General features: G+C 42.5%; 1 protein-coding gene across 3 annotated transcripts in view; it reads right to left on the bottom strand.

Annotated features, from left to right (window-relative positions):
• LOC118852593 (cytochrome P450 4V2) overlaps window positions 1-2,170 on the bottom strand; it is a 31,081-nt gene extending 28,911 nt beyond the window's left edge. For 2 of the 3 annotated variants that reach the window (XR_005010616.1, XM_036762239.1), the window contains exon 1: window positions 1,363-2,170. Coding sequence is in view for 2 of the 3 variants with exons in the window: in XM_036762239.1 (XP_036618134.1) it covers window positions 1,363-1,579 (217 nt within the window). In the remaining variant the exon portion in view is untranslated. The remainder of the gene's footprint in view (window positions 1-1,362) is intronic. The other variant, XM_036762240.1, reaches the window with a different exon arrangement.
• Window positions 2,171-12,970: the final 10,800 nt, after the last annotated feature.

Raw genomic sequence — 12,970 nt, 5'->3', positions numbered from 1 at the left:
AGTAGAACATGGCTTAAAATGTTTTGTCTTAGGTCCTAAACCATCCTACATAACTTTTTTTTCAAGTTGAAAGCTACACTGGAGCCCTTGTTATATGGGGATGAGGAAGGAGTTGGGGTATTTGTCTCCTTTTGTGTGACAGATCCCTCCTAGGTTTTAAGCAATTATTGTGACAAAGAAAGCAAGACTGAGTAATTAAAACGAAATTTTTTTTTCTAAAGAGAGCTTGCGAGTATGTGGGAAGTGAGGGAAAGAGGAAGGGAAGGCAGGGCAGAGGAGGCATAGTCTAAATTTCTAGTGAATCCAATTAATGAAGTGTCCCTACTATAACCCCAGAGCTGAGAAAGTCGATGGTGAAGATGGCTTTTATTTCACTCACTAGACTGAAAAGCTCCTTGAAGGAAGGACCTTAGAGATAGAAGGGACCTCGGACAGCAGCAACTCACAATTCACAGGCTTTACTGTTCACAGAGTGTTAGAACAACTTTGTGAGGGAATTAGTCCCAGTGTTATTATCCCTATTTTACAGAAGAAGAAACTGAATTTTGGAAAGGTCAATATAAGTAGTTAATGATGGTCCTGAGATCTAAGCCTTCTTCTAGTTCCAGGGTTCCTGACAATCAAAGCCCCTCATTTTGTAGATGACAGGGCTGAGGCTCTGAAAGAAAGCTAAAGAACTGTCAGATCCAGGTCCAGAACCGACTTCTGAGTCTAATTCCATTTCACATAGGGGAGCATCAAGAACAGGAGCAACGAAGTGCACAGAAAGCCGAATCAGAAGTGCGGGGCACTCCAGATCTCAGCAGCTGCACAGGGAGTCGCTGGGAAGTTCTGGAGGTTGCTGCTGGCATGTAGAAGAGTTAAAGGTTGCAAGGAATGGCAGACAGATGGGATATAATTTAGCTTATTTAAGGAAAAGATAGAAGGGATGAAAATAGAGAGAGGGAAAAGGAGACAGAGAGACAGGAGGGAGAGACAGAGACAGGAAGGGAGAGACAGAGAGAGAGAGAGAGAGAGAGAGAGAGAGAGAGAGAGAGAGAGAGAGAGAAGAGAAGAGAAGAGAAGAGAAGAGAAGAGAAGAGAAGAGAAGAGAAGAGAAGAGAAGAGAAGAGAAGAGAAGAGAAGAGAAGAGAAGAGAAGAGAAGAGAAGAGAAGAGAAGAAGAAAAGAGGGAGAGTGGACTGGGGATTCGTAAAGGTGGAAAGGAGATACGAGAGAGAAACTAAAAGTTCAGAGCTGGATGAGGATGGAGAGTGGAGATTTCCTGTGTGCATTCTCTCTGAACTGTCCACCCTAGACCAAGAAAGTAAGTTGCCTGGAGGCGATAGTGGTCCAGCTGCTCCAGATCGACCCATTTATTTACCTTGGCTATCAGATTTCATAAGCAGGGAGTGTCCCAGCAGGGGGTACGCGGTGGCAACAGTGGGGATGGGTTTCATCTGATTCCATTTCCGGACATAAGCGACCAGCATCTGCAACAGAGTCAGCGCGATGATGGTGCCCAGCAGAGTAACCGCACCCGTGGCTCCCCAGTAGAGTAGCTTCTGCCCGATGGGCACTAACCACATGTCTCCTCCCATTATGAACGCCTGCTTCTCTCAGGCTGTGCTAAAGCTGCAGGGGCAAGGGAGTTCTCCGTGGGCAGCCTTGGCTCGCTGTCAGCCAGCCGCGTCCTGGCCCGGCAAGTCGGCCAGCTGCGCCTTCCAGGGAGCCCAAGCAGGTGGTCCGGGAGCTTGGGGCTGAGGAGGAGGGATGCTGCCAGCCAGCCACCGACGCACCCGGGAGCTGGCTTCCCGAGGGCTTAATTTGCTAGACTATCTGCGCAGGGCAGGGCACTGCAGCTGGGTCCAGGGAGGAAGGAGGAGTCACGGGAACTCCAGGCCTCGTTAAGTGGGGTTTCTGTTTGCTCCCCAGGCTCTGGTTACAATCCTGAAAGGGAGGGAGGGAAGAACAAAAGCGGTCTAATATGCCATGATTTTCGAAAGGTGAACTCTGTGCCCAAAACCCTCAGAAACGCTGCGATCGCGCGACAGTGGAAGTCGAGGTCTGCAGAGCCCTCGGAGGTCCAACTTTCGTTTTCTAAGGGCGAAAGACCAAGGCTAGACTGCGCGGCCAGTACTGCCACAGCTGGGGCTCAGAACCCAGCTGTCAGTCTGCGGAGTTTGCGGGACCTGTCACTCTGGAAAGGAAGAGCTTTTTACTTTTGGGGGGCTCAGCCCCCAGGGCGGGGCGAGGAGGAACGAATTTTGTGGCATTTTGCGTCATCAACAAACTCAAGTTTCAAAGGTTTTTCAAACCCACTAGCTCAGCAAAGCCTGAGCTGTTAGATACTGCCTCCACTCTAGCGCAGGACATCTTGATTATTGCAACAGCCAGCTGGTGGGTTTCTCTGCCTCAAGTCTCTCCCCACTCCAGTCCATTCTCCTTTCAGGCACTAAAGTGATTTTCCTAAAAAGCAAATTTGATCATATCACCCACCCACGCAGAAAATGCTAGTGGCTTTCTATTGCTTCCGGAAGCAAATGAAAAATGCTCTGCTTAGCATTCAAACCCCTTCAAAACCTAGCCCCCTTCCCATCTTTCTTGTCTGCTTAGACCTTACTCCCTGACACATACTCTTCCATCCAGTTAAACTCCCCCATTCCCTGAACAAGACTCCAACTCTCTGCTCCAGGCATTCTCTCTGACTGTCCTCCATGCCTGGAGCTCTCCCCCTCCACTCTGACTCCTGACCTCCCTGGCTTCCCTTCAGTACCAACTGAAATCCCCTTTTACACGAAGCCTTCCACAGCCCCTCTTAATTCCAGTTCATTATTCATTATATCCTATTTATCTTGTATATAGTTTGTTATATATATATATATATATATATATATATATATATATATATACATATATATATATATATATATATATATTTGTGTACAGTTGTCTCAGCCATTAGATTGTAAGCTCCTTGAGGGCAAGGCCTGTCTTTGGCCTGTTTTTGTATTGTCTGCTCTTGTCATAGTGCCAGGCACACAGGAGGCACTTAATAAATGTTTATTGATGGATTGACTTGAAAGGGACTCTAGTTAGAGTCCATTGACTTCATTCTATAGATGAGGAAGCAGGTTCTAAGAGATAACTTTTAAAATCAGTTACTAAGAAGCAGAGTCTGGGTTTGAACCTAGGTCTGTCTTTACCCAAGTCACTGCATTGCATAACTTGTACCTAGTTAGAAGTGGATCTCACATTCAACCTTTCGAGATTCAAATACATAATACATACATATGTATTTATTTAAGGCAACAGCTAATAAAGCTTAAAGGTTGGGAAAAGGATGTGACCTACAGAAATAAAGACTCATTTTGGAAGGACACAAAAGGGTAGCAGGGATGGGTCCTGATTATGGAAAAACTAATATTCTAAATTAGATAATCTCAGCTAGGCGATTCAGTGGGTAGAACATTGACCTGGAGTCAGGAAGCCTCTTCCTCCTGAGTTCAAATCCAGCCTCACATACTTACTAGTTGTGCGACCTTGGACAAGTCACTTAACTCTGTTTGCCTCACTTTCCACAGCTATAAAATGATCTGGAGAAGGAAATACCAAACCACTCTAGTATCTTTGCCAAGAAAAGCCCAAATAGGGTCATGAAGAGTGGGACACAACTGAACAACAAAAAGCCTGAGTTTTGCACTGAAATCAAAGCAGCTCCTCCAAGTTTACTTCAGGGAAGATTCGAGGAGTGGGTAGACACAAGATCATAAATTTAGAGCTGGAAGGGACCTCCAGAACAATCTTTTCATTTTAGATTTGAGGAAATTGAAGCCCAGGGATGTTAAGTGACTTGCCCATGGTCACACAGGTAGTGCGAAGCAACATGATATGTAGTATATAGAGAGGTTACCTTGCAACCAGGAAGACTTGGATTCAAGTCCTCCCTCAGATACATAATTGGTTGTATGACCCTGGACAAGGCATTTAACCTCTAAACAACTCTCTAATATAAATTACAGGGAAAGTGTCAAATTGCATTGGTAATAAGGAATTTCTTCACCAGTAAATTCTTTATTTTTGTTGTTCGCTGACATGCGACTCCGTAATCCCACTTGGGGTCTTCTTGACAAAGATACTGGAGTGGTTTGCCATTTCCTTCTCCATCTCATTTTACATATGAGGAAACCAAGGCAAACAGGGTGAAGTGACACAGCTAGTTGTCTGAGGCTGCCTTTGAACTCAGAAGAGGATCCTTTCTGACTCCAGGCCTGGCGCTCTGTGCACTATGGCGCCACCTAGCTGCCCTAATAGAATTCTCTATACCAGTGAAATGATAGGTCCAGTCCCTATCTCACTGGTGTCAGAACTGGAATTCAAGGTTCTCTGTCTCTCAGAGTCATTGTTTACAGCCCTGCACTGCTTCTAAGGGCCAGCATCCTGAGAAAAACCTCTGTTATATCTCTCTGTTTTAGAAAAAAAAATCAAATAAACAACCCTAGCCTCCCCCCGACCAAAAAACATGGGTGTCTGGATTTGATTATTCAGGGTCTGAGCTAGGGATTCTTTGGCTCTTCCAAATTTCCTCGTGACCACATCTGACTTCCTAGGGTTAGGGGGACCATATTTTCAGCCAGCCGGTGCAGAGATAGGCAAGACCAGGTAGGAGAAGAAGTCTCTCTGTTTCCCTCTCCCTTTCCTCAGCCTCCAATCTGGGCAAGGTGGGCATCACTGAGCAAAACAGATCATGGTACTATAGCATATGCTTGGTCCTAGAGGAGAACCTGATGAAACTTTTTTTCTCTATAATTCAGTATTTATTGCACACTTTGGGGCAAGTCACTTAGTCATTTTAGGTTTGTGAAGGAAGTGGATTAGATCTCTAGGGAGGATTCTTCCAATTTAAGATTTTTGGATCCCATGAGGAAAACCGTGCCCCCCCCCCCAAAAAAACGGATTCGAAAAATACTGTCAGAAGATCTGGATTCAAATGCTGGCTCTGTTACCAACTACTTCTCTCTCCCTTTCTGGGCTTCAGTTCCCATCACTGAACTATAAAAGGTACAAAGCTATTTCTGCTTGGCCCTAAAGGACAAAACAAGGAACAACAGATAGAGATTTCAGAAAGGCAGATTTTGGCTGGAAAATTATAAAATTTGATGTCTTCAGAAATGGAATAGCTTGTCTTCATAGAAGTCTTCAATCAAAGGCTGGATAAGCGCTTACTAATGAGGGTTGGGAAGGGGTTACTTGTTTAGCTTCTTCTCTACCTCAAATTGAAACTTTGGAGACCAAGCTTCTGATGATTAGCTTCTCTACACTGGACTAAGCTTGTTGTCTGATTCCAAGTGAATAGCCCTCTGCTGGCATAGTCTTCAAGGATTCGGGGTTACCTCCACTCCACAATGAGACCTTAAAATAGACCGGGGAGGGATTGCAATGAAATATGAAACCTCATGGCAAGCCAGTCAGGCAAGAGCACTGTGAAGAAAAGCACAGAGGCAATGATGAGCATGTTGGGTTCTGGAGACCTTAACAAAAACAACCACCAAGGCTGGAACACGAGAAACTGGAAACTGGAAATTAGTGAGGAAAGGGTTGGATTTGGTAGGCTGGGACCAAAACACTGAAGGCTAAGGAATTTGGAGTTCTGCCTAAAAACAGTGGGAGCCACTGAAGGTTTTCTAATCAGAGAAGTAACATGCTTTTAACAAAAGCTCACCAATGGCACTTTTAACACTATAGGGTAAGTAGCGTATCATTGTTCCCCATCTTAAAGGGGAAAAAAAGGCTTATAGAGGTAAAGGCACTTGCTCGTGGCCACACAGCTAATGTCAGATCCAGGATTTAAACCAAATTTTGTTTGTTTGCTTGCTTGCTTTACTTCAAATCCAGAATGTTTTTCACTGTCTCACACACATATAAGAGAAAAAATTAGTAATAACCAATGATTTGGGACAATTCAGATTACCCCCTTTTTCTTTTGTCTTCATTTCAAGACCTCGGTCTCTGAAGATTGAGCGAAACTTCTCTATCCGGACCTTACCCTAGTGAGGTTCCACTCAGGTTTGGGTGGGGATAAATTCTTTGAATAGATTGCCCAAGGTTGGGATTAATTTAGAAGGAAATGACATAATCAAAGTTCCAGTCCAGCTTCTCATTATAATATTCATTCTCTCATTAATGGTTAGCCAAACAAAGTTGATTGGAGGGGGGCATACTCCTCTTCCAAAAAAGCATATAAGCTGTGAGCCCACACCCCCATGACTTTCTTTGGTCTAAGACAGAGATGAGCAAATGACCAGCCTTTTATTAAAATGCTGACATTATTAATGAATTAATAAATTATATTAATTATATTATATATGTAATTAAATTAATAAATTAATAAAATGACTAAATTACCCAGAAATTATGTCTCTTGAACCTTTTTTAAGTCACAAGTGAAAGCCTTTTCCCAGAAAAAAAATTTTCTATATGCTGAATAAATAATACCTCATATATATATATATATATATACATATTACCATTTTTCAATTGTACATTGATGTACTGAATTATCAATGTGATCTCCCCATTAGAATGCAAACTTCTTGAGGCGGGAGCTATTTTTCTTTTTTTCTTTATGTCTCTAGAAATGGAGAACCATTGCTGTAGACCAGAAATGTCAAACATGCAAATAGCAGACTACTATACTAATGTTAGCTGGAACCACATTAAAATATAATGGAAAATATTTAGCAAAATAAACAATAATGCAATATATGAGAAATGGTGGAAGCAGTTTTGTTTCCACAGGATAGTGATAACAGATTGTAAGTCAGGTGACTGGTTCTAATCAGAGCTGTGATCTAGCAGAGACCAGGCTTCTGAAGCTGGTACACATGCTTAATGAGCCATTGGAGGAGGGCATGCTGTAGGCAGTCAGGGGGTTGCATCTGGCCAATGAAGAGCCAGGCAGGAGATTCGAATTGGGAGTCAATAAAAGGACTGGCATTTGTCTGAGTCCTTGTATTCCCTTGTACTCTGTTCAAGGGGGTGTACCCATTTATTCAGAATGAATTAGTGTAATTATAACCTTCCTGGTTTCCCAATGAGTATTGTTTATTCCTAGACAACCTGAGTATATTTATAACACAATAGAACATAGATAATGTTAACATATAGTTTTCTAAGTCAAAATACAGCCCACAGGGATCCTTATTATGTGGTTTAATGGCTCCTTTCTGTTTGAGTTTGCCACCAATGCTCTATACCAAGCTTTTTTTGTCCCCCATGCTTGTCATTAAAAAAAAAAAAGAACATACCCCAATATGTACATATTTACTTATTTTTAAATTATATGCATGTGCTAGTGTACTACCAACATAAATTATGTAAAAAAATTATATAGAATATAGAAATTTAAATGTAGATATTTAAAATGATGAGCTAAGGATAGAATAATATGATCCTAGAGGAAATAGTGAGCCACTGGAGTTTGTCTAGATGACTGACCTGTTCAGACATACACTTTAGGCAGGGCAGCTAGGTAGATAGAGCACCAGGCCTAAAGTCAGGAAGATGAATCTTCCTGAGTTCAAATCTGGCCTCAGAACTTACTAGCTGGGTGGGCCTGGGCAATTCACTTAACCCTGCTTGCCTCAGTTTCCTCATCTGTTAAATGATCTGTAGAAGGAACTCGCAAAACACGCAAGTATCTTTGCTAAGAAAACCCCTAGTGGAATCAAGACTGAAAAACTCAACAATGACAAATACTTTAGGGAGATCGTTTTGTGAGCTGTATGGAGAATGTTCTGGAGAGGAGAGAAATTTGAATCAGGGAAAACCATTAGGTAGTTATAGCATTGATACAGGCCACAGGTGATGGGGGCCTAAAGAAGGGTGCTGGACACGTGACCCATGTGAAAGATGTGGAGGTAAAGCCAATGACTGAATATGGGGGTGAGAGATCTTAATACCAAAGTTGTCCTGGGTGACAAGGAAGATGTTGGTACTCCTGGATCCAGGGGGTACTGCAGTAGATAAAATGCAGGAAGACCTGGATTCAGATTTGACCTTCGACACTTGCTGTTTGACTCTGGGCAAATCACTTAACTTCTCTGTGCCTCAGTTGTAAATTAGGGATAATAGCATCTACCTCCCAGGGTCATGGTAAGTATCAAATGAGATAATATATGTAAAAAGCCCTCAGGACATAATGGTCACTATATAAATGCTTATTCCTTTCCCTTTTCTCCCCTCCACCTTGACAGTAATAGAGAAGTCTGGAAGAAGTGTCATTTCAGGGGAGGGTGATAAAGGAAGGTAATGTAATGAGATCTTTATGTAGGCCACAACCCCTCCATGCTTGTTCATCTTGTGTAACTCCCTCTGTCCCACCTGAAATCAAGAGAGGCAAGGTTTTTGCTCACCTGCAGTGGCTGAGTTAGTGAACTCAGTGTGATCCTTTCAAGGGGTTCCTTCAGAAGTAATAAGGTGAAAGGGAGGACTGGAGGAGGAGTAGAATTTCCCCAAGGACACCTGTGCTACTACTGCGGGTGGCAGTTAGTTTAGGTTATAACTGCCCCTGGAGGGCTAACACCTGCAGTGGGACTTGGAAGGTTACACAGCAGAGGAAGGAGTCAGAGTGTTAGGGAGTGCATGGCTGGGTGTAGTTCTGTTGCAAACAAGTCCCAGGATTGGCTATAATGTCTAGGTTGGAATTGTGACACAGCTGATTCATTGATTTTCTTAGGGTCAAATGACAGTCCCCCTGGGGCTATTCCACAGTCAGCCCAGAACACCTATGAAAACCTCACTAGACCAAGAATACTTTGAAATTCTAGGCTCTCAACCAAAAGCCTCTAAAGGAACTTCTCTAGCTAAAACCCTCAGAAATGCTACGTTGGGGACTCCCTCCTTTTGCACACTTCCAAATGCTGTAGTATTCCTATGAATGACTTTTCTATGAACTGTGTGGTTCTATTATCTGTACTGATCAGATCAACCAGATCTTTTTTCAAATGTGCATTTCATAGTGCTGAGTAGCCCAGGTGAACCTGTGGTGGAACCTAAACAATCTGTGATCTTGTTTTCTTGTTTAGCAGCCCAGCTTTGCTGGCTCCCACTTTAGAGCAGGCGTTGTGTTTGTCTTTCATTCTTGAAGGGGACCATGACATCAGGGAAATGATGACATGACTTGCAGTTGACTTCGATTTGAGTGAGGGAGGGCTGTGAGCAGGCATAGACTTCCCTGGACCACTTTGCTAGGAGCATAGAGGGTGTAATATCCCACTCCCTGACTCCAAGCAAGCTAGGCTGGTTTTTCTTTTAAAAAGTGTTGAGACCGTTCTCATGACTTGGTTGCTGCTCAGGGGACCAAAGGATCAAGCTGTTGAAATCGCTTCTTGGTTGTTCAAGTACACAACATCCATGAGGTACCCCAGGCACCCTTGCTGATGCTTGGCTGTCAGACCACTATGGCTAGCTTGGGCAAGGGAGCTTCACTCAGCCAACTCAATTGAAGGTGTCCTCAGTGCCTATGCTTATTGAGGGGCCTTCTGCTAGGGCTAACAAATCTCCTTTTGTTAACTGCTATGAGTGTCTAATTCTGTCCCACTATCAAACATAAACCACCAGGGATCTGCCCTGAGGCAGACCCAGCCCAGTTAGAATTGGGCTTCTCCAAGACTAAAGCCATAGAAACTAATTTTGTCCTCTAAGACTAAGCAGAGCTAATCTATTTTCTCTTCAGTGTTTTAATCAAAAAAATTATCATGTTCTCCCTGATTTTTCATTTCTCCTGATTAATTATTCCTATTTCCTTCCACTGATCTCTGTAGAACATGAATGGGAATCTCTTCACTCAGAATACTCTCCATCTAATTGATGTCCTTCCTAAAGTGGGCCACCAAGAATACTGGGCAGGATTGGAGATGCTTCCTGACTCAAGGAAGCCAGAAAGAAAATATACATTGTACCAAAGACTAAGTGATCATTTCTGATTATCCATACAGTTGGTCCAGTCATAGGCAAAACTGAGAAGTAGGATGCTCCGCCTTCCCATTTTTCTCCTCCAGAGCCATGATTTCTGATTTCTAGCTCTCCCCTCCTTCCCTAACCTTCCAATGGAGATCTCTCTCAGGTAGTTCAATTACACTTCACTTGTGAAAGACTGTTAATAGCTTAAGAAATGTTTCACTTCCCAGGAGCAAGTGCCCTTACTCACTTTGAAAAGCATCATAGTGTGGTAACTAGACCTTGAGTCAGGAAGCCCTGAGTTCAAATCCATCCCCTCCCCCAAGGCTTTACTAGCTGTGTAAACCTGTGTGTCATTTAACCTCTCTGTCCTTCAGTCTCCTGATCTGCTAAATGAATGATTAGATTCAATGGCTTCTAAGGTTCCTTTTTAGCTTTGATTCCATAATCTACCTTTTAAAACTTTAGGCCAGGGGGTGGAGAACCTGTGGCATGAAGGCCTTCTAGGTCCTTGGGGGCGGCCTGCTGACTGAATCCAAGTTTTACAGAACAAATCCTTTTATTAAGGGAATTTGTTCTATGAAGTTTGGATTCAGTGAAAGGGCCACACTTGAGGACCTAGAGGGCCACATGTGGCCTGGAGGCCCTGCTTTAGGCAAAAGGGATGCCAGGGAAATAGATTGAAATTAAGATTCATTTTGGCAATTTTCAAACTGAAAACTTTTCATCGAAGCCATCTTTAATAGTAAGAATAATAGTGATAATACTTTGTGGTGGGGAGTCAGGGGGATTTTAAGTCATATTAATGGATCCTTTCCTACTCCATGGCAAAATATGCAAGGTGTATATACCAGGGCAAAAGGAGAGAGCAGTGACAGGGAAAGGCAAAAATATGAAGCCCTGTCAGTTTACAGATGGAACAATGAGATCTTATGTCATCCGAAGTTGCCTGCAGATTTTTTTTCAATCTTCTTTGGGGACTTCTAGCTCAGTTAACCAACCAGCATTTTCTGCTGCTAAGTAAGTCAGAAGTGCTTGCATTCATGTCTTGTGAGTAGTGAGTCAATCAGTTGATGAGTTGCAGGTTCCAGATGCCCATCCACTCAGAGATTTAAAACAGATCACTGCCACCTCATCCTCAAAGGGGCCACTTTACGCTAGATGCCCAGAACTCCAGAACTGGCTTTCACGAGGTAAGAGAATCTCTTTCTGAGAAAGGCTCATGTCCCATCTCTCAAAGGACAAGGGGTAGACTTGAGGTATGGAATGAGGCACACAAACTGTATTATACTTGTCTGTTATTCATCACATTATACTCCTTAGATTTGACTCCACAATCATTTAATCATCATCCCCTACCCCTCCCAAGAGAAGCTCATCACCAGGAAACTCATTGTCATGAAGATTGCATGGAAGCCATATCTCATTGGCATCTTCAGTTGCCTCTACAGGGCAGAGCAAAAAACTTCTCCCAAACCTCCATATAAAGAGGGCTCAGAAGCCCAGCCAACTCTTCTTTTGCCAGTAGTTTTGCCTTCTTTGGACTTGACTCCTCCACCATTACCATGCCCCATATGCTTCTCCTGCATCCCAACCCCATCTTTAGGCTTCCCTTTTGTTGTTTTCCCCAATTAGGTTGTAAACTCCTTGAATTCATGGACTATCTTTTTTTTGTTTGTATCCCCCACCATTTAGCACAGTGCTTGGCACATAGTATGGGCTTAATAAATTTTTGTTTTATTGTATTGTATTGTACATAATAGGGGTATTTTGCACATGCTCCAACCCCAACTGATGTCACGTATCTTTTATGTGCCCCCTTCTCTTCCCTGATACTACTGCCTTGATGCAGACCCTGATTCCCTGCTACCTAGACTACTGCAGCAACCTCCTGGTTGGTCCCCCTGAGTCAAGTCTTTTCCCTCACCAGGTCATCCTCCATTCAGCTTCGAAATTAATTTAAAGAGAAGATCTGACCATATCACCTCCCCCACTCCATTTAATAAACTCCAGTGGCTCTGTATTACCTCCAGGATCAAATATAAAATCCTCTATTTCTCCTACAAAGCCCCCTCCTAGCTTTCCAATCTTCTTTTACTTTATTCTGGGAGAATGTCTCAGACTATTGGAGGGATGTTTTTGTACCAATTATACCATTTCAGCAAATATTCCTCTCTAAACCCTTATTAACTCTGGCTGGCTAATTGATTTTGAGGAATAATTATTTGCAGATGATATGATGGGTCCTAGAGAATCAACTGAAAAAACTACTTGAAACAATTAACAACTTTAGCAAAGTTGCAGGATATAAAATAAACCCACATAAATCATCAGCATTTCTATATACTACTAATAAAGTCCAACAACAAGAGATAAAGAGAAATTCCATTTAAAGTAACTGTAGACAATATAAAATATTTGAGAATCTACCTGCCAAGACAAAGCCAGGAGCTATATGAACACAATTACAAAACACTTCACACAAAGTCAGATCTAAATAGTTGAAAAAATATCAGTTGCTCATGGGTAGACCAAGCTAACATAATAAAAATTCTATCTAAATTAATTTACTTATTCAGTGCCATACCAGTCAAACTACCAAAAATTATTTTATAGAGCTAGAAAAAATAATAAAATTCATCTGGAAGAACAAAAAATCCAGAATATCAAGGGAATTAATGAAAAGAAATGCAAGGAAAAGTGGCCTACCCATAGCAGATCTAAAACTGTATTATAAAGCAATAATCATCAAAACAACTTGGTACTGGCTAAGAAATAGAGGGGCAGATCAGTGGAATAGGTTAGATATACGAGACACAGTAGTTAACGACAATAGTAATCTACTGTTTGATAAACCCAAAGACCCCAGCTTCTGGAATGAGAACTCACTATTTGACAAAAACTGCCGGGATTTTGAGAAACACATGAGATTGGGGGCCAATAGACAGTACTAGAAACTCTCCTGCCCCTTAAGATTTCCCCTAGATGTTGGAGTGGAGCAGCAGTCATTTTGTCCTCTGGGGACCCAGTTC

Source organism: Trichosurus vulpecula, chromosome 6 (genome assembly GCF_011100635.1).
Source record: "Trichosurus vulpecula isolate mTriVul1 chromosome 6, mTriVul1.pri, whole genome shotgun sequence".
NCBI lineage: Eukaryota > Metazoa > Chordata > Mammalia > Diprotodontia > Phalangeridae > Trichosurus > Trichosurus vulpecula.
The sequence above is the reverse complement of the archived record's forward strand: the minus strand, read 5'-3'. Positions and strand labels throughout refer to the sequence as shown.